Genomic DNA, 18,052 nt, shown 5'->3' with positions numbered 1-18,052 from the left:
CGAAACGCCTTTTAAGAATTGCAGTAAATCTAGTCACAAAACATACATGTTAGACAAATTGAAAAATATTGTGATGTAGAAATATTGATTTCTTTTTTTTTACGTCGGAACGAAGTGACACCACCGGAGGTGCAAGACAGTTCAAGCTTTGGTACACTGCGAAATAGACCAAAGCGAGAGCAGGACGCGAGAGAGTGAGAGGGAAAGTGTTCGTGCTAGGATGTACAGGTGCGTTAGTACACCGTAAAAATACCGCTATCCCTTATATACATACCGCATGTAAGAAAGTAAACGGTAATCGACGAGCAGTGTACATAGAGAACCGGGAGGAAATAATCCACCCGTGTGTAGCATAGCTGTACCATAACGTTACCGAAATCTTTTCCCGTGCGCGTACAAGAACGAGAAAAAAAGATTGAAATTTAATATATATATAAAAAAAGCTATGTATAGAGGGAGAGAGGCGCGAGAGAAGAGATTATAAATACGAATATAATTTTTAAATTATTTGTAATGGCAGGCGCACGTCGCAACCATGGCGATGAAGATAGGAAAAGGAGAATTCATTGTATCTTTCCTTTTCGGAGCGAGAGGGACGAATCGCAGGAAATAGGTGTTTAAAGGAGGCCCTTAGAATTTTCTGAAGCCTCCCTCTCGCTTCTCGAAATAGTGCACGCTCTCTTTTTAGACGCGCCTAGACGCGAATACCTCAACACACAAAGAAATAATCGCTCTGTTGTAAATATAATTTTATATGTACGAGCCGGCGAGATTACGGTAGTTTGCACGATCGACAGCAATGGGGCCGATTCAAGATTGTCGCAAACATTAAAACTCCTGAAATGACGATTGAAAATGTAAACTCAGCTTAAGGTGCTAATATGATTTTGTGATTAGCTTATAACATCTTAAGACTGTACTTTTAATACGATTTTAAATATAAGGACGATTTTAAATATAAAAATATGAATACCAGCCTAACTTCTTATCATTAAATTGTTAAATAAATTATTTTTTAATACGAGCCAACGAGAATGTTGCGACTGGAGCAATTATTGTTACACCAGGTCACTCGATTCGTTAAAACACATTTACGATAGCTTGAACTCTCCAATACTTTCATTGCTATTAATTTAGGAGAATGAATATTTGAATCCTCTGGCTGTTAAAAAATTTTGTATAAAGTGAAGGCGTTATTGGCAATTTTAGATTTTCTATATTAAAATGTTTCCACGTTAAAATCGGCCCTACGAGTATCGAAATATGCTGTTTAACGATAACTCGTGCAAATTGAAAATCATGCGGCGCAACAACAATTTGTGTTTTTATACGGAAAAATCGATATGCACGAGTTTGCATTATACTCGGGGAATTGGTTGATCGCGCAACGCTACTGTTAATGTTATGCCAATCTGACGCTCCCGAAAGTCGTGCTCTCGATCTTAAATTATTCTAGATTCTAGATGATACAGTATAGCACCAGCAATAATAGTTCGAATAATCGAAATATCCTTTTCAATTCTTTATTTTTATTATCGTGATTTCTTGAGTAAGTTGAATGTGCACCGCGTTTCCTCACTTTCATCAGCACAATTAAAGTGATTCATCAATTTATCGTTGATTATTTTCTTGCGTCCTTCGGACTTCACAAATTACAAAAGATTTCAGCAAACAAGCTAAATTAGTTGGGAAAGTGCGAAATAATCGAATAATTCTATACTGATTTAATTTGAAGCAAGGGAAAGTTATTTCTTTCTCCGACACGATCTTTGACTTTCCTGCGATAAACTACGAGCAGCTCACCAGTATTATTTAATTATTTCGTTTATTAAGGAGTTAACGAATCATAACGAAGCGACTTCGCAAATTACGTTGTAGTGCTCTTCGGAGCACCTTCAAAGAAAAGCTCGCATCCGAATCAGAAGCGAAATTTCTGATTAACTATAATTAGCTCGATTTCTTAAATTAGACTAAGGCAGCTCTCATCGTTCCTCAGGAAGTGTATATTCGAGCCGAATAAAATAATATTAAATTGCGAGAGCATGACTGACTAGAGCGCGAGAGCGAAAGCGGGAGAATGAAGGTGTACAGTGTGTACTTATCACGACGAGAGTTACGCACGATCAAAAAGAAAACACTGCATACAATCAAAGTGCGCACACAATGCGAAAATGTCAGGCGATTCGAAGATCGAAAAAGATCGATAGAAATGTGTAGGAAAAAGAAAACAAAAGACGGATCGAGCTTTTGTTTCTTTTTGCGTCCATGTTAATTGAATGTTTTGCGTTGTTGTTTTATCTTCTTTTATGCATAGCTTGTATAATATGTAACAACGGAAATCTAAGTTATTCTTGTTCTTATTTTTAATGGGGAAACTCGGAAACCCCGATCGAGCGCGGGATCTTCGTTACGAAGATCACCATTAATCGTTGCATATCGAATGTAGTGGGCGAGTGAGCGAAGTGCAAAACGAACCATGCGTGATCCGAATGTATGCAAAATATACGTCGATAACAAGGATGTGAACAGAATGCGTTCATAAACTGTTTTTAATCTAATATTTGATTCGCACACTTACAAGGTGTTCGACATTGAATCTCGAATTAAATTCTCCGAAAAATTCTCTAAAGTGTAAAATTTATTTAAGATCAGTTAAAAATTAATTTTCTTAATTGTCCATACAAAATTAGATTCAACAAATATATAAATCGGTAACGTGCACTTTATATTTAATTATAAATGTCCGGATCTTATATATAAATTTGCATCTAATTGCAGAAGGAGAGGAGGTATCAAGCATGAGTCGTTTAGCGTATACGTCGAGGTGTTTGATTTGTAAAATTCGTCGTCTTTTGTTCGCCATCACGATATTTTATTGTTATTGCGTACTATGCGCGAGCTTTAGCTACAAAACATGAGTGAGAGAGAGAGAGAGAGAGAGAGAGAGAGAGAGGGGAAGAATGACGGGAAAAGAAGAGACGGGAGAAAAGAGAGAAATAAAGAAGAGAATGCACGAACGAAAGTTAGAAATAGAGAACGTTTCCTTACCTTTTGAAACGCGTATACGATTCGCGAGATTATTATTATTTATTGTTGCGTTTTGTATGAGGGGACAGAGGATCACTTTCCCCTGTCGCTTCTCATCAGCAGTCCCCCTCCCCCTGTCCCGTTTTGATACCGTCGTTTCTTAGCGGCGGTTTTAGCGCTGTAGGCAGAACAGAGGACACAATAACATAGGCACTAGAGTACCTCAAGAGGAGGTAACAAGTAGCATCTCTTTGAAAGTTAGCTCGCACGGGCGTTCCGCCCTTTCGTCGCGCCGGGGATGCTCAAAAGTGACGACACGTATTCCAACACGTGTTCTAGAAACGCACATATAGCGGTAACAAGATGTGGCCTTTTAGATCTCATCTTAGGAGATTTATTTCGTGTCGAGACAATTTTAATTTTAGAAGATAAAATACACAAAATTATACAATCGTACTTTGCGCTAAATATATATCTAAAGTAGATTTGTCCAAAATTTGCTCGCGAAGAGAAGCTTTCCCTTCTTCATCGTCTCGTTGCGAGATAAAGAGAAAATATAAAGAATAGATGTTAGAGCTCTATCTAGTGACTTTCTGTTTAGTGCCTATCCTTTTTATTTACCATGTGGCTCAATGAGATGATGGAGAAGTGGGAGTGTCCAACTCGCGAGTTAAGTTTTGGACAGACTTGAGATCTTATAGCATAGATGCGCCAAGAGTCACGTGATCTTATGTTATGTCTCACAGGCTTTCTATCACACACATAAGCCATTATCTAAATTTTAAATCTTAAGTCGCGTAAGAAATTAACCAATTATAGTCTACTATTCTTCTCACATTTGACTGATTGATCGATTTCTTACGGCTTATGACTTAAATAAGGCTTAGGTAATGACTTATTGTAGAAAGCCTTTAAGGGCAGGAGCATAGATTTTTGCATAACGCATAACACTTAAAGCATAAGAAAATTAACTAATCAGAGTTTTTTTATTTCATGAAAAGAAATGAAAGACTTTGATTGGTTCATTTTCTTATGCATTATGTATTATGCAAAACTCTCCCATCTTAATGAATAATAAAGATAGAAAGAGACGCATTATAATCAACGCTATAGAGTCCCTAAATTTTACCCGAAGAGTCTTTCGTCACTGTTCTCATTAGATTTCCACTTAAACAGCACATACTAACATACAAGTGCGATTCTTTTCCGAATAATACACCAAATGTGGCATTTATGTTAAAAAAATTAAAAAATTCGAGTTATTTAATACAAAACACAAACTAACAGTAACATTACATTAATATTATAATTTTTCATTCAACAATATAAATGTAATATAACATGTTGTACACAACAGTTACATTGTTGAGTAGGAAATTATAACATTGGTGTAATGTTATTATTAGTTTTTCTTCTGCGGATTAAGCAATACCGGATATTGCATAATTTGATCTCAAATTTATTTGCTTAACACGGAAATGGCGGCCAGAAATCACCGTATTGAAAACGTTGAAAGTGCAATTTGAACACGCTCGTTTTACACATCTCATTTCGACACGGATTAAATCTCCGTTTGGTCCGATTTAACTTCTCCAACAATTCAGTTCGAATTACTAGTCGAGGGTTAGCGCGAACGATCTGGTCAACGCGAAACCCTATTCGGTGAAGTTCGATCGAACTATTGTAATCCAATCGATATGCGGGTATTCGGTATCAATAGCCCTGAGCGTCCCACAAGTTCCACCGTCCATAGTAGACCTGTTCTTTTCAGCTGAACTTCTTGCACGGTTCTTCTTTGCTCTTTCTCTCTCCATGTTGGAGAGAAGAAAAGATAAACGGTGCAAAAAGTTCAGCTAAAAATTACAGACCTATAGTAAATCGAGGTGTCGATCCTTGATAAGGAAAATCCTTAAGGAAAGTCCTTGAGGAAGATCCTCGCAAAAGATCGGCTCTCAAACTCGGCGGCGGCGACGAAAAGGCGGAGCACCAGCTCGCAGAACAGGGTAACTAGCTCTAACACCTATCTCTTACGTCAGCTAAGGAACAAGAAAGCTCTGTCACACTCGTTCACGTCACGGTATCACACCGCCGCGATCTGGCATTTTTAATCAGGAAATGTCTAGCTAGGCGGCAATCTCGAGACACTATCACACACCTTCGTACTAATAAACGATTTACTATTCGATTTCATTGCGACGTCTATCATTATTTTCACCTGATCATAACTGCACCCTTATGACAAGTTGATATCCTAACGAATTTTCATTGCTTTTTAATTTATTAATTTGCCAAAAAAATATTCATTTTATTTAGATAAATACTTGGATAAATATGTTCTTTACAACTTTTATATTGATATTTTAGAAATACCATTCGATTCATTATTAATCATATCTTCACTGTGAATGTTTTAAAAAAATAGATCAGTGCTAAGTATTTTATTATCATTTAATATATACAATTAGAATTAATATTTAGATCCAATATTTGGTAGTATTTCATGTTTAGCAACAATATTTTGAGAAACATATAATTTAAAAATTATAATTATAATGATAATTTAATTTATATACAAATTACTGCATATTAAGGATTTATATATTAATTGCATGTTATGTAGACATTTTAAAGATCTTTTTCTTTCCATAATATTTTACATGCAAGCACAATATAACGATCTATATTTCATTATCATGACGAGAAAAGCGAATTGACAGATCATTGAACAGAATAATAAGATAGGTAAGTTAACAAAAAATAATATTTGACTCACCGATACCGGCATAGCGGCAGATGCAAGAACGTTGATCTATAAAATAAAAAGTGCCTCAAATTGCAGCAGCGTTCAAAATAATTAATATTTTAAAAAAAAAAATCGCGGAATTTTATTTTTTAAATAAATTAATATTTTACAAAAAGTTTCATAATTGTTTGAAACTGTATATTTTTCTCCAAATTTTTATAAAATCTGCTAAATAAAGATTCTTTTATTCCAAAAAAAAAAAAGTAATTAAAATAATTAAAATAATTAAAATTCTTCAGACTGATAATTAGCAATATTTAAATAATTACAAACAAATTCCAAATTTATTAATTATAAATTTAGAGTCACATTTGTATAGATTTTTAATTATTTTAATTATTTTACTTGAAAAAAAATATATATATACAAAATCAAATCTTTATTTATTAGATTTTATAAAAATTTAGAAGAAAATATAGTGTTTCAAAAAATTAAAAAATATATTTTAATTCTATAAATATAAAACTTACATTATGATAAATTTAGGCTGCAAATATCTTTCTAAAATAATAATTTTAATAAAACTGCATTATAATAACGATATAAAATTGCACATTGTTGAAATAAACGAGCAACGAAGAAATCACAATAACAAATAATTATCTTTTTAATAAGCCATAAATTACTTACCTCACGATTATTTCGATTGAGTTTCTCTAACTTCCAGGTTTCTTACTTCTACATGGCGGATTTTTCATATAAGAATTTCGGCATTGCAGCATCGCAGGGATCACATCAAAATCCATCAAAATGTTTACCACTGCTTTCGGTGCTTTCGTACGCGCGTTCGCGAGAGAAACGGGACTAATCATGCACGATCTTGCTAGTCACCGCAATTATACAATAATCGCGAGCATTTTATGCGACACTCCGATATTGTTTGTTCGAAATATGCATTTATCGCGATTAAAAATAACGCGGAAAGAAATATCGCACGAAATGATGAACGATCTTTTGACGATCCGCGGATCGCGACGCGATTTATTACAACTTGTTAGGGGCTCCGCACAAATCCAAGATGGAGTTCATAAATTGCGCGGCCAACTTCATGCACCAGCTGAGTGAGCTGAAGCGCGCGACAATGATGTTCTAGCTGCACTTATGTGCACTTCCATACGCTCTGACTAAAAAATAATACCCGTTTATGCTTGTCAGAACGATTATTATCTTACATTACAATATTAATAAAGTAAATCTTATATGAAATGTAGAATTGAGAATATATTCATATGGAATAAAATATCGGAAAATGTATAGTCGTCGCTCGCGACTGGTTATTTGCGAGATATATGAAACTTCGATGAAATATAATCGTCGCGAAACACATCACCGACATACGAACGCAAAATTTATGCTACGAAACTGATAAATGTTAATTTACGTAGCTTATTACAGGATTACTCACTAATTATTGAACACGTCGCGACGCCAGTCGCCTTTGTATCGATCCGTTCTAACGTTTCGCTAAATGCCTAAATTATAAGAAAATCATTGGTGTTTTTAAAATAGATAATTTGTCTTTCCAAAAAGCAGAGAATTTTTAGAATTTATATAAAAAGAAATAATGTGCTCGCAAATACAATTTAGTACATAATATTGCACTCGCAAACGCGTTCCGAATATTTTAATGTTTTCGTAGAAAACAAGCATTGTTAGCAAACAATTGATGTGTATATCGATTCTTGCGTGGGTATTGCGACTTTACAGCTACTTCTAGTATTACTGAAAGATCCCACGCCTTTAATCAGAAATGGCGAGCGAATAAATTTAAATCAAATAAAATCGCTGAAAAATTCAAAGCACAAGATAAACATCAATAAGAAAATAATTTTTTTTGTAATCCAAATTAATTTCGGTAAATGTGGGCTGTCATACATTTCGCGCTTCGTCTCGTGGATTGTCCAGCCTGAAAGTAATGATTAATTCTATTCGATTGAAACGGGAAGTCTTAATGGCAATATCGAATATATGCCGCATCTAACAAACACATCCAATCCGATGAAAAACAATAAACGCAAATTCAATGTTCGTAACGCGTAGGTTACTGTTTCAAAAATTGTTGTCCTATTGGTATGCGAATTTCCGATATTTATCGAATTTACACGTTACACGGCCAACACCGAGTGTTTCTGCAAACTCGTATGCTGAACCCAGTTTAATTACACGATTGCGAGCGCTCTTAAATCGTGGTCATTACTTTGCACGCGCTCGCGTCATTCATGAACGCTTGCAAATATGAAATCTGGTTGTTTGATCGATCAATAAAACTCATCGCACCAGCTCGGAGTATCATGATTTCCTTCCATCCTTCCCTTCTGCCTCTGTGTCCATGGATGCATCGCTAATAATTAAACATGATGACGAGGGATGACGTTGTTTTAATCCTCTCATTATACCCACAAGGACAGTGATCACCGCCAATCGAGGTTATTTATCAAGAGACAAGTCAATTATAAGAGAGAGAGAGAGAGAGAGAGAGAGAGAGAGAGAGAGAGAGGGAGGAAAAGTGCATTATCGAGTATCCGTAGGATGCGAAATGAAAACAATATTTCGATAATATTCACAGGCCTGTATACCTGCCTGAATTCACATAACGAGTCTACCCTTTTTAGGCAACAACGAATGCAAATTCAGTAAATTGGAACAGGATGAAAGGATGCAACTTCAACGGATTTCATCATAAATTAACTTTGCTTTGAATTGTGATACTCTTCTCACGTTTCAAATTTATTAAGAGGTGCAAATATTAACTAGATTAAAAAATCATCTATAATTCTTTCGTATTCGACAGAGTATTTCCAGTTTTCTACGCAATGCATATATAGAAAAAGAAACAGAAGAAAGAAACAAAAAATGCAGACAATTGAATTAATGAATAATATTGTGCGTTAATGTTTTCGCAAAAATTACTTTGCTATACATAATTTGCCAATTCTCGTGTTTTGCGAACACGAAATGATTAAACAATATTCAGTAATTAATTACTTACAATAGAATTTGACCGCTGCATAATGACACACCAGACACCATTAATGCAATTCACAATTATGTATGACTCATAAAACACGCGAAATTTATGTTATTATCATAAATTATTACAATATAGAACAACTTTTATATGAGACAATTATATTGGCTGAGCAATTAAACTGAAAAGAGTATAAGTTACGTTTCAAAAAAATGTTTATCTATAATTATGTTATTATAAATTTTTTTTAATATGTCAGGTGCGTATAACCTTTGTAAAAAGTGATTGAGGAATTGAAAAATTATAGTTTCCATATAAAAATTAATATTATATACAATACATATAAAACATTTCAATCGGGTCAATACTTGTTTAACAATATTTTATAGATTAAATAAAATTTTTTTAATTTTATTTTAACAACATGATCTTGAAAATACATGTCTACTTATTCAAATAATTTTTCTCCAAATTCTAAATCGGTGCCAAACTTATATTTACTTTCAAATACTGTTTAGAAGAATCTGTAATTCTTTCATAGCATTTTATTTTGTTCAAACTATGTATAATACATTTTTAACTCTATAATCTCATTCCAAACTATCCCGATCAAATAGAATTTACTTAATCATTTTGCAAAAAAGATATACCTTCAGATAAAGAGGTATTTGTGATTTAAAATTTAAATCTGCGCGCGTTTCCGAACCGACCAATTTGGGGTGCGTTCCAAAACTCTACTTCCGTCAACTCAAATATCATTTTATCCTTAAGTTTGTCGCGTCGCATACTCCAACATGCTTCAACACGTTCCTACCATAGCTTCTACTCACTCTACGAACGCGTTTGAGCTACGGAGGAAGTAGGAGCATGTTGGAGCATGCGACGCGAACAAACCTCTAGTATTCACCGAATGTTGAACAAGGATAAAAAATAGTCAAGTTTTGGAATGCACCCCTGGACAATTTCCATTCAGCAGAGGCTCGTTCTTTTTAACTGAACTTCTTGCATATATTACTTAAAGTTCTATAATAAAATTTTAAATCAAAATATTAATATAGCAGTACAACTCCACTGAGTTTTATTTTATTGTTAGGTATTAAATATCTGTATTATGATAATAATATCATTACGCTCACTTGTGTAAGAAATGAAAACGACATTTATAGGTTTTTTGTATAATATATGCGGCATTGAAAAATGAACTTAACGAAATTATATCGACGGCAGAGAGAAATCTGAGAGAGGACGTATTGTTGTGTAGTTAATATCTACTTCTTCAGAGGGCGGTAGTGCGGTAGCATTTTGCAGATTTTGGGCCGTCATGTCCTCTCTCAGGTTTCTCTCTGATCTGATGATCGAATCGTCAAGCGCATGCGAACATTGCGAACGCTGGTGAAAACGTTCTAAGCGCAAGTAGGAGGCGTAGGAACAAACTTGCGTCAACATTGTTTACTTTTGTTCACTTTGAAACATTTTCCATCAAATGCGTGTTGTTACGGCTCGCGACATACACAGCGTGCGAGAGCATTACTCCTTAAATTATTGGACGAATTTTCGTTGATCGCGTACTGAACACGTGGTGATCTTTTTCATCGGCATGGAGTCTAATAACTCGATGCCGCCAGGAATGGATTCTCCCGGCGAGGACATTATTCTGATGGAGACTGTAAAGAGTATGGTATCGCATGAAGGGCGCAATGCAACAGGAGGAACCGAGGACTTCTTCCTAATGTCGCAGGACCAGGCTGTGCAATATCCCGAAGGAAACATCGGGGAAACGATGTCTCACAGGCATCAGACGGGGGTCATATTGACGTGGATGCATCTCTGCAGGATATGCGCTAACGCGAGCGGTCGTATGATATCCATCTTTGAGGGCGAGGGAGCGCAGCATGACTTGATCAATAAAATACTCAAGTACTTGCCGATACACGTGTGTACAGTAAACGTCAAAGTTTCAGTTCAAGTAATTCGATAAACAACTCGTTGGTCATTTGCTTATTGTTTTTCACAGGTAACCATAAGCGATACTTTGCCGTTGCAATTGTGCGAACGTTGCGCAAACGTCCTGATGGCCTGGCATGAATTAAACGAGGGGTGTCTAAATGCGCAGAGGAAGTTGCTAGAAATGCAAGATTCGCACCTGCGAAATAAACAGGAGGTAAAAAATATATGAGGAGATTTAAAGAATCTCTGATTAAGGTTACAAAACTGTGATTAGCAAGATAATCAACTATATTCACGAAGAAAAATGAATTAACTGGATTTCTAGCTGAGATAATCAAAATTTTCTAGTTAAATCTTTTAGAATTCTAATAGACTCAACTAGAATTCTGGATCGTTTATTTTTCATCAAAATTCCAGTTGATTCAACTAGACATTTTTCTCTGTATTGTATTCTGAGAGTTCAAATAAAATAATATATAATAACATTTGTTCGAACCAGAAATTGTAAAATAAACACAAAAATATTATTACCCAACAAGACTCATTTTGACTTTATATGGTTTCTTTTGTTTATTTGTGTTTAAAATAACATGTGCAAGGTAAAGGATTTATATTGCCATTTGTCTTTTTAGAATTTAAATATATATTTTTTTTTTAGAGATATTTAACTCTTCACTTCCACTCTGTCATTACATCATATTCGTCGAGCTTCTTTAATTTACTAATCTTAACTAATTGTACATCTTACTTTAGAAAACATGTTTTTCTGTTATAGATATTAATTTTATTGCTATTTACTTAAACTTTATTATATGCTATTTCCTATATATTTTCCTATATCCGCTTTTTCCTCATGTTACTTGCTCTTAAAATTTTTCTGTAATCAATTTTTTTTTTAAATTTTTGCATTATCAACTATACAATATTCTAATTGTATATTTTAAATGTTTGCAGTATTACAATCCTTCTTTGGATAATTTAGGAGTTACTGCGCCTATGTTTACAACAGCCAGCACGACTATTGCGTCTAATATTACGTCTAATATTACGACTAATATTGCGTCTAATATTACGGATCCACTAGTAAGTGTGATTAAACTGTAAAAAATAATCCTTTTGAATCAGAAATGTAAGAAATTTAATTAGAACGTCTTATTACAGTCAAGTCAGCAGGACGATGACAAAAGTGGAGGTTGCAGCATTGAAAAAATTAATAAATCTGACAGGTAATGATCTCATATTTTCATAATTTGTTAACTAGACAAAAAGAGCACGAAATTCTCTTTCTCGTTACCTGTTCCTCATTTATGTGAACGTTTGCTCATGGTCGCCGTATTTTTAGCATGTAGATGATAGAATATTAGAAATATAATGCGAATAATATATATGCAAGTGTCACATAAAGCTTGTTATTTTCCGTGTATCTTACGAAAAGATGAAGATTGTTCGACATCGACTACATACGAGCAATCGTGATACGCGTCATAACGAACTGTGAAACTCTCGCTGAGCCACTTTTTATAAGAAAACATAAAAACTGAACAATTTGTCGGCGTTGGATATGCCAAGAACATTTTTGCGACAACTTAACGAAAGATTTTGAGCAAAGCATAGAAAGAGAGAGGTAACGCGCCGTAACAGCCGGGGTGGTTGGCTTTAGCGATTACCTAGAAAAAAAAACGAACGGCTGTGACAGCCGATTCGAAATCGCAATCCTCCGCTGCGCCGTGCCGCGCAATCACAAAACCTGGAGTCAAGTTTCGGCTATTTTGCAGGTCGTGCGGCGTCCGGACACCGTTAAAAGTGTCCCCGGACACGCCGAAAGCATTTTGGAAGCCATACAGGAAACGGTCCCAGCCGAGAATCCGCAACCTGACAAAGCGACCGAACGCGACGGCCGAGGATCCCAACTCGGTCTGGATCGCCGCTATGGACACGGCGCATGATCAACCATCTATCATATCTGAACAGCCGGAGAGTAACGGTCAGTTGCCTGTCGAAGTGAAGAGAGAGCCTGTTTCGATGCACCATTCTATAAAAAATTCTGATCTCGAGGACAACAACGAGTTTCGGACGATCACTGTCGCACACGAGGTGAAGAAAAGCGAGAAAGATCACATTTCTTCTGACGACAACTCGATGCATTTGATACTTGATAATGAAAAGGACAGTAAAGATCTGTGCAGGATTCTTGGAAAAGCGTCGCATAAAGAGAATACGTTCCAGTGCGCCGAGTGTGGCAGACGTTTCAAGCTGAAGGACTCGTATTTGCGACACATGAGAATCCACAAGGACGAGCGACCGTTTACTTGTCACGTATGCGGCAAACAGTTTCGTGATTCTGGAGGACTGACCAGGCACCTCAAAGATGTGCATGCGAAGCTGAAGAATTTTGTGTGCGACCTATGCGGCAGATCGTTCGCGTCCAAGGCGACACGAGACGATCACCGACGTACCCACACCGGCGAACGACCGTATGTTTGCGATTCGTGCGGGAAGACCTTTAAATCCAAAGCGTCCTTGTACATCCACAGCAAACTACACACCGACGTGTTCCCGCACGCGTGTTCATACTGTAACAAGCGATTTCGTCGACGGCAGGAAGTGCTGGCCCACGTGACCACGCACACCGGCGAGAAGAATCATGCGTGCAACGTGTGTGAGAGGAAGTTCCGGGTCAAGTCCGAACTCGCGCGGCACAAACTTATTCATTCCGACAATAAGCCGTTTATCTGCATTCATTGCTGTCTCGCTTTTCGGCAGAAGCGCTACCTGAACAATCATATTAAGAGCCGACACAACGAATCTCTGCGAGTGTCCTAACGATAAGGAACGTTAGAAATTTAAGCCGAAAGGGTATCGTGGCCCTTTCCTTCTTTCTGCTTCTCTATGTAGACACGGCTTTTCGCGCCTTCGACGAAACCGATTCAAATCTGCCGCCTTTGTTGTTTTTCCAGGTGCGAGCTGGCAAAGGAGAGATCTTTCACGACATACCATTCCTCGTGTAATGCTGCACTGTGGACAAGTAATGCCACGATAAAGTACGAAAGCAATCCGATGAGAAGCATAACGCTGATTGCTAAAGAAATTTCGAAAAGAGATACACGCAATTTGTCGGGTAATTGCATTGCAGAAAAATATGCCGAGGAAACAAATTCGAACACTTCAAGAGAGCAAGAAAAAAATGAATCGACAATTCTGCAGTCAACGAGTGAATCTGTGAAGAAGGGTTATACTTGCAATAACTGCCAACGTGTCTTTAAAAGAAAACACCATCTAATCCGCCATATGACGGACTGCAAATATCACGATTCAGCCAAAGAAGATTCATCAAGAACGCGTAGTAAAGTGACAGAAAAGAAAAAGAAGATCGACGACGATACAAAAGACTGGTTAGTAGAAGATATTAACAGGCAAGATACAAGCGATGATGAGTCTTGCTTTCCGTCAGTAAAACCATTGAAAAAACAATTCAGAACTTATCCATGCAACTATTGCGAGCACATCGCGCAGAAAAAGAAACTGTTAAAAATTCATATGACAGAGGCGCATCCTGAAGTTGTAAATAGAAGCCGGAAGTCCTTTGTGGCCACAGAAACGGTGCTTCGCGCCCGGATAGAGCACGACGGTAAGATTTACTATCATTGCAGTGAATGTGGTAAGAATCTGAATTCACCATACACCTTCTACTGGCATTTGCGCATTCACACGGGCGAGCGACTATTTACTTGCCACCTATGTGGTAAACGGTTCCGTGTGAATCAGGGTCTGACACGACATTTGAAAGACACTCACGCTGGTATCAAGAACGTACCATGCGATTTGTGCGGCCGCATGTTCTCGACGCGACGTAACGTCGAGGATCACAGACGCATTCATACCGGCGAGCGGCCGTACGTCTGCAATGTCTGCGGCAAAACGTTCAAGCAGAAAGCCTCCTTGTTCGTGCATAATCGTACGCATTCAGACGTATTCCCATTTAAATGCAGTTATTGCGGTCAGACCTTCCGCACGCGACCGCCACTGATGGTGCACATCACTAAGCACACTGGTGAAAAACCGCACGCGTGCGATGTGTGCGGTCGTTGCTTTCGCATCAAGTATGAGCTGAAGCGGCACCGATTGATTCATTCTGACGAGAAACCCTGGCGCTGTACCGACTGCAGCCTCTCATTCCGCCAAAAGCGCTACTTAGTTAATCATAAGAAGCTCAATCACGAGCCACCACAAAGTTTGGCCGCCCCCCAAGTAACGGGCTGACTCTCTTTTCAGATGTACGCGTCGAGTGTCGAAAGACGAATCGGAGAAACATGCACGAGTCAGCTCGCCAAGGAACGAAGAGTCCGAAGAATACGTTAATATCGGAAAAGCTCAATTAACGGTATCCAGCAAGAAATGTCTGTCATCGACGCATCTTAGCGATTTTGACAAAAAATTGGAAAGATACAATTCAGTAAATTCTCCGAACTCTGAACAAACGCAGAAGCCTCAAGAGAAACATACGATGAATTCTCAAGAATGTACAAAACGATCAAAACAATTATTGAAACAACATGTCAAATTAACTCGGTTGAAAACGACGGAGAGTGACGGAAGTGCTTCTCACAAGTGTGAGGAGTGCGGGAAAGTTCTTTCCACATCGTATAATCTGCTAATTCATCACAACATTCACGCTGGCGTACGGCCGTACATTTGTTCCATTTGCAACAAGAGTTTTCGATCAACGTCTGGTCTGAACAGGCACGTGCGTGACGTCCACGACGGCGTTAAAAATTTCGCCTGCGATATTTGCGGCCGTCATCTTGCCTCGAGAGCATCGAGGGACGAGCACAGACGCACTCACTCCGGTGAAAGGCCTCACGTGTGCGAGACCTGCGGAAAATCCTTCAAGCAGAAGGCGTCCCTGCATGTGCACCGACTCTACCATTCTCAGATCCTGCCATATCGTTGCGTTCTGTGTGACCGCGGTTTCAGAAGAAAACAGGAATTGGACAAGCACGCAATCTGGCACTCTGGTCGAAAGCCGTATGCCTGCGATATCTGTGACGAGCGTTTCCGCAGCAAAGGTTGCATCACCCGTCATCAACGCACTCATACCAATCAACGCTTGCATGTTTGCATAATCTGCGGCGCCAAATTTACTCAGGAGCGATATCTGAAGAAACACTGTGGCAATTTACATACGGCTGTACGCACATAAGAGACAAGATGCAGGATTTATTTTTGGACGAATGAAATTGTGGAATATTTGCCGATCGTTAAACTTGATGCCATCAATACACCAGTTATTAATCCTTCGAACACCTTAAAATTAGACGAGAAACAAAAAGAAGAACTAAATAATCCTTTATCTTTATCAGAAAAATCATTGGTATTGATTTCATTCTATTTTCTGTAACTATCGAATCGAAGGGAGTTTCATGCATTAAAGAAAAAAATCATGCAAAGATTGCTTTCCTTGGTTAAAATAATTTCAAAAATTTCTTGACAAGATTATGATAAAAATCATAAAAATAAACAAATAAATAAGAATTGATTAAATGTTAGTAAGCAAGAAGTATTTGGAATAACTGAGAAAAAACAATATTCTCTGAAATCCTGGATAAAAAGAGTTTAATCTTTAACAATTCTTGAGATCGTCAAATAATACAAAAAGAAGCTGAACAACGGAAACTGTAAGTAAATTTCATAAGATATATCTTGCAATTATTAAAGAAAACTGATAAATATATCGCGTTAAATTTTAAAAAGATCGAAAATTTTTAATTTCAACGCACATTGTCTACAAATAAATTTTTCTTTTCACAAACTTTATAATTATATAATATAAGTCATGTGCAAACTGTAGAACGGATGTACTTTATGCACTTTCAAAACCCACAATGATCAGAATGCTTGTACTTCATTTCCATCCACTTTATGTTTTATGGATTTGACGCAAAGTTTTCAACGTTAAAATATTCAGTGCAAATATCAATGTTACGAATTTTTGACAAAAGAATAAAAATTATACCGTGATATAAACTCATTTCTATGACAATTTGTTAAAATTATAAATACCGACTATATGTAAGTATATATATATATATAATATATACAAAATAATAATATGATAATAAAAATATGAACTTGTTAACAAAAATGGTTAACAAAAATACTTTTTTATTTTTACAGATTAAAAAATGAAGTCATCACACACGATCGGAAAATCGCCCATAGTTGTCAACGAGTATGCAAGAAGGGAAAACGAAGAAATAAAATCAATCCAATCCAAACTAAAACGTCTAATGTAATTGATGAAAATTCAAAAAATATTTTTTCTCCTGCAGATAATATCGATAACGATACATTAACCAAATGTTCGTCTTCCACAAATATATCATCTACAATGTCCTCCTCAGATAACTTGACAAATGACAATAAGAAGAAGAGTATAAAATATGAGGCTTCTAATTCTACTAGTCAGACACGAACAAATTGCGCGAAAGGGACAACATCGAAAGAGGCTACGCGACAGAATCTTATAGCGGAAGTAAACGAGTCCAATGAATATCTAGAAAGAAACGTCAAACAACCCAAATCCAAAAAAGTTGTGTGCATCAGTTCGTCGATAGTTTGCAAATTTTGTGATAAGAAGTTCCGTTCGCGCAAAAATCACTGGGCTCACGTACGTACACACTCGGGTGAGAAATCGTACACGTGCCACATCTGTGGGAAGCAATTTGTTCAGGGTGGTAGTCTATATTATCATCTGAAACACGTGCATGACGGCGTGAAGAATCACACCTGTGATATATGTGGTCGCAGCTTTGCCATGAAGACTGCCATGGAGGACCACCGACGTATCCATACTGGTGAACGTCCGTACGTGTGCCATACGTGTGGCAAGACGTTCAAGACCAAAGCATCCCTCTATATACACAGTAAGATTCATACAGACGAATTCCCGCACAAATGTACTTATTGCGCGAAAAAGTTCCGTTGGAGACAACAAATGCTGGGTCATCTGACAGTGCACACAGGTGAGAAGAATCATATGTGCGACGTATGCGGTAAGGGTTTTGGCGTAAAGAACGACTTAACCAGACACAAACGTGTCCACTCCGAAGAGAAACCGTATACTTGTCAGAAATGCGGTATCAGCTTCGGTCAGAAACGTTATCTCAAAAGTCATGAACGCTTAAAATTAGGGACGTGCGGGTACTCGCAAAGTGAATTTCGAGACTTGTGTGAAAGTCGTATCGAGTCTGATTAGTGTCATCGAATAAATTAGGATCAGATTAAGTTAGGGTTGGGGGGGGGGGGGG

The 18,052-nt window shown here is 37.1% G+C and overlaps 1 protein-coding gene across 3 annotated transcripts; it reads left to right on the top strand.

Annotated features, from left to right (window-relative positions):
* The first annotated feature begins 10,188 nt into the window (after positions 1 to 10,188).
* On the top strand, positions 10,189 to 18,029 carry LOC108757709 (zinc finger protein 3). 3 transcript variants are annotated; one of them, XM_018502220.1, is made up of 5 exons: positions 10,189 to 10,731; positions 10,813 to 10,959; positions 11,700 to 11,828; positions 11,907 to 11,971; positions 16,920 to 18,029. In XM_018502220.1, the coding sequence occupies exons 1-5, from the start codon at positions 10,396 to 10,398 to the stop codon at positions 17,998 to 18,000; spliced, it is 1,758 nt and encodes a 585-aa protein (XP_018357722.1). In that variant the 5' UTR covers positions 10,189 to 10,395; the 3' UTR covers positions 18,001 to 18,029. The 3 variants fall into 3 exon arrangements, with proteins under 3 accessions (XP_018357722.1, XP_018357721.1, XP_018357723.1); XM_018502219.1 differs by lacking the exon at positions 16,920 to 18,029 and adding an exon at positions 13,703 to 15,077; XM_018502221.1 differs by lacking the exon at positions 16,920 to 18,029 and adding an exon at positions 12,521 to 13,775.
* Positions 18,030 to 18,052: the final 23 nt, after the last annotated feature.

Source organism: Trachymyrmex cornetzi, unplaced genomic scaffold (genome assembly GCF_001594075.2).
Source record: "Trachymyrmex cornetzi isolate Tcor2-1 unplaced genomic scaffold, Tcor1.1 scaffold147, whole genome shotgun sequence".
NCBI classification, from domain to species: Eukaryota; Metazoa; Arthropoda; class Insecta; order Hymenoptera; family Formicidae; genus Trachymyrmex; species Trachymyrmex cornetzi.
Note: the sequence above shows the minus strand (reverse complement) of the source record. Positions and strands in the feature narration are given on the sequence as shown.

Excerpts from the sequence above, each read along its gene's own strand:
- LOC108757709 (XM_018502219.1), top strand. The coding sequence starts at position 10,396 with ATGGAGTCTAATAACTCGATGCCGCCAGGAATGGATTCTCCCGGCGAG. Across the intron at positions 10,960-11,699 it reads ACCTGCGAAATAAACAGGAG|TATTACAATCCTTCTTTGGA; the intron begins GTAAAAAATATA and ends AAATGTTTGCAG. Across the intron at positions 11,829-11,906 it reads CTAATATTACGGATCCACTA|TCAAGTCAGCAGGACGATGA; the intron begins GTAAGTGTGATT and ends GTCTTATTACAG.